Genomic DNA, 1,288 nt, shown 5'->3' on the forward strand with positions numbered 1-1,288 from the left:
CAACTGCCCAGTCCATTTTACATTATTTCGAGAAAACAACAAAAAACTGTTTTTGAACAAATTTGCACCGAATCTTTCGATTTCTTCGATACAGATCAATAGTTTTTGGCAAAACTCAACACCCTGGGGTACTTTCAGTGCAAAAAATGTAAGCAGTACTCCACAATTGCTCTTCAAAGTACGTGGACATATGTAGTTTCTCAAACAAACGAAAAATGCAGCAAACTGTATTCGGGACCAAGCTGCTCCAAGGATCAGGCGATTTAGAACTTTCTTCAGAGGGGAAGAAGTTCGTCACAGATGAAGTAGCACGATACCACCTCTCAAGGAAACGTAAGACTACCTCTGAGCAATTGGCAGAGTACGCTTCGGTTATCGTAAAAGTTTTCCGAAAAGAACAAAAGGTATTCAACGTGAACATATCACTAATCTTAAAATACTAGAAAAAAAATTCTTTTTTGATTAACAGGACACGTACTTTATATCAAAAAAGGGAAATCCGGGCGGAAAATTATACAGCAGGATAAACTATATAAGGCAGAGTGACCGCAAGAAGCTTCAGGCGGAAGACAACCGCCAAACGTCTACTGGAATTCTGAAAAACACGTACTCAACAGAAACGTTGAAAGCAGTTTCATGGCTGCAACTGAATCACATGCCGTGGGCTAGCGTATTATGCTATTGGGAAATCTCTTTTCCGGCCAGAGAAGAACTGCTTCAAGATCAGAAAAAAATAGCAAAGCTTCTGAAAAAATACCCACACCTGGGGAAAGAGTTCGGATTCCAACTTGTGAGTAGTAATGAATGAGAATTAAAGGTTGAACTTAATTTAATAATGTTCTTATGTATTTAGATTGATATCGATTACCGTTTGTTGGGATTTGGCGAACAGTCCGGATGTCAAGAAAAGTGGGAACAATTGATTGATCCGATCAGCAAATATATTGCGAAATACGGCAGAGATGTTTCAACAACAGTTTTATTACCTGTGATAACTAACGCTGAACTTTCGCTTGGTTAGTATGAGTATTACCTTTTTACAGATTTGCCAAACATTTTCTAGACACCTCTACGGAGTCGAAAGTTTCTCTAAACGATTCATAATGGAATGCAGGACGTTTTCCGGGACGCCTGGCAATGCAGGACTAGTAGGCTGAATCCGGGACTGTCCCGCATAATCCGGGACGTCTGATCACTTTGTTATACCTAGATGAAAAAAGTTGAAAAAAAAATTACTCCCCGAGGTGAAACGCTCCATCCAACAAATTCGCATACAAAGTCGATCGGA

At 39.7% G+C, this 1,288-nt stretch overlaps 1 protein-coding gene across 1 annotated transcript; it reads left to right on the forward strand.

Moving 5' to 3' along the window:
- Nucleotides 1-215: 215 nt before the first annotated feature.
- LOC134209107 (uncharacterized) lies at nt 216-1,021 on the forward strand. Its single transcript, XM_062685084.1, has 3 exons — nt 216-404; nt 470-790; nt 854-1,021. The coding sequence occupies exons 1-3, from the start codon at nt 216-218 to the stop codon at nt 1,019-1,021; spliced, it is 678 nt and encodes a 225-aa protein (XP_062541068.1).
- The last annotated feature ends 267 nt before the right edge of the window (nt 1,022-1,288 follow it).

This window comes from Armigeres subalbatus, chromosome 2, assembly GCF_024139115.2.
Source record: "Armigeres subalbatus isolate Guangzhou_Male chromosome 2, GZ_Asu_2, whole genome shotgun sequence".
Classification (NCBI taxonomy): domain Eukaryota; kingdom Metazoa; phylum Arthropoda; class Insecta; order Diptera; family Culicidae; genus Armigeres; species Armigeres subalbatus.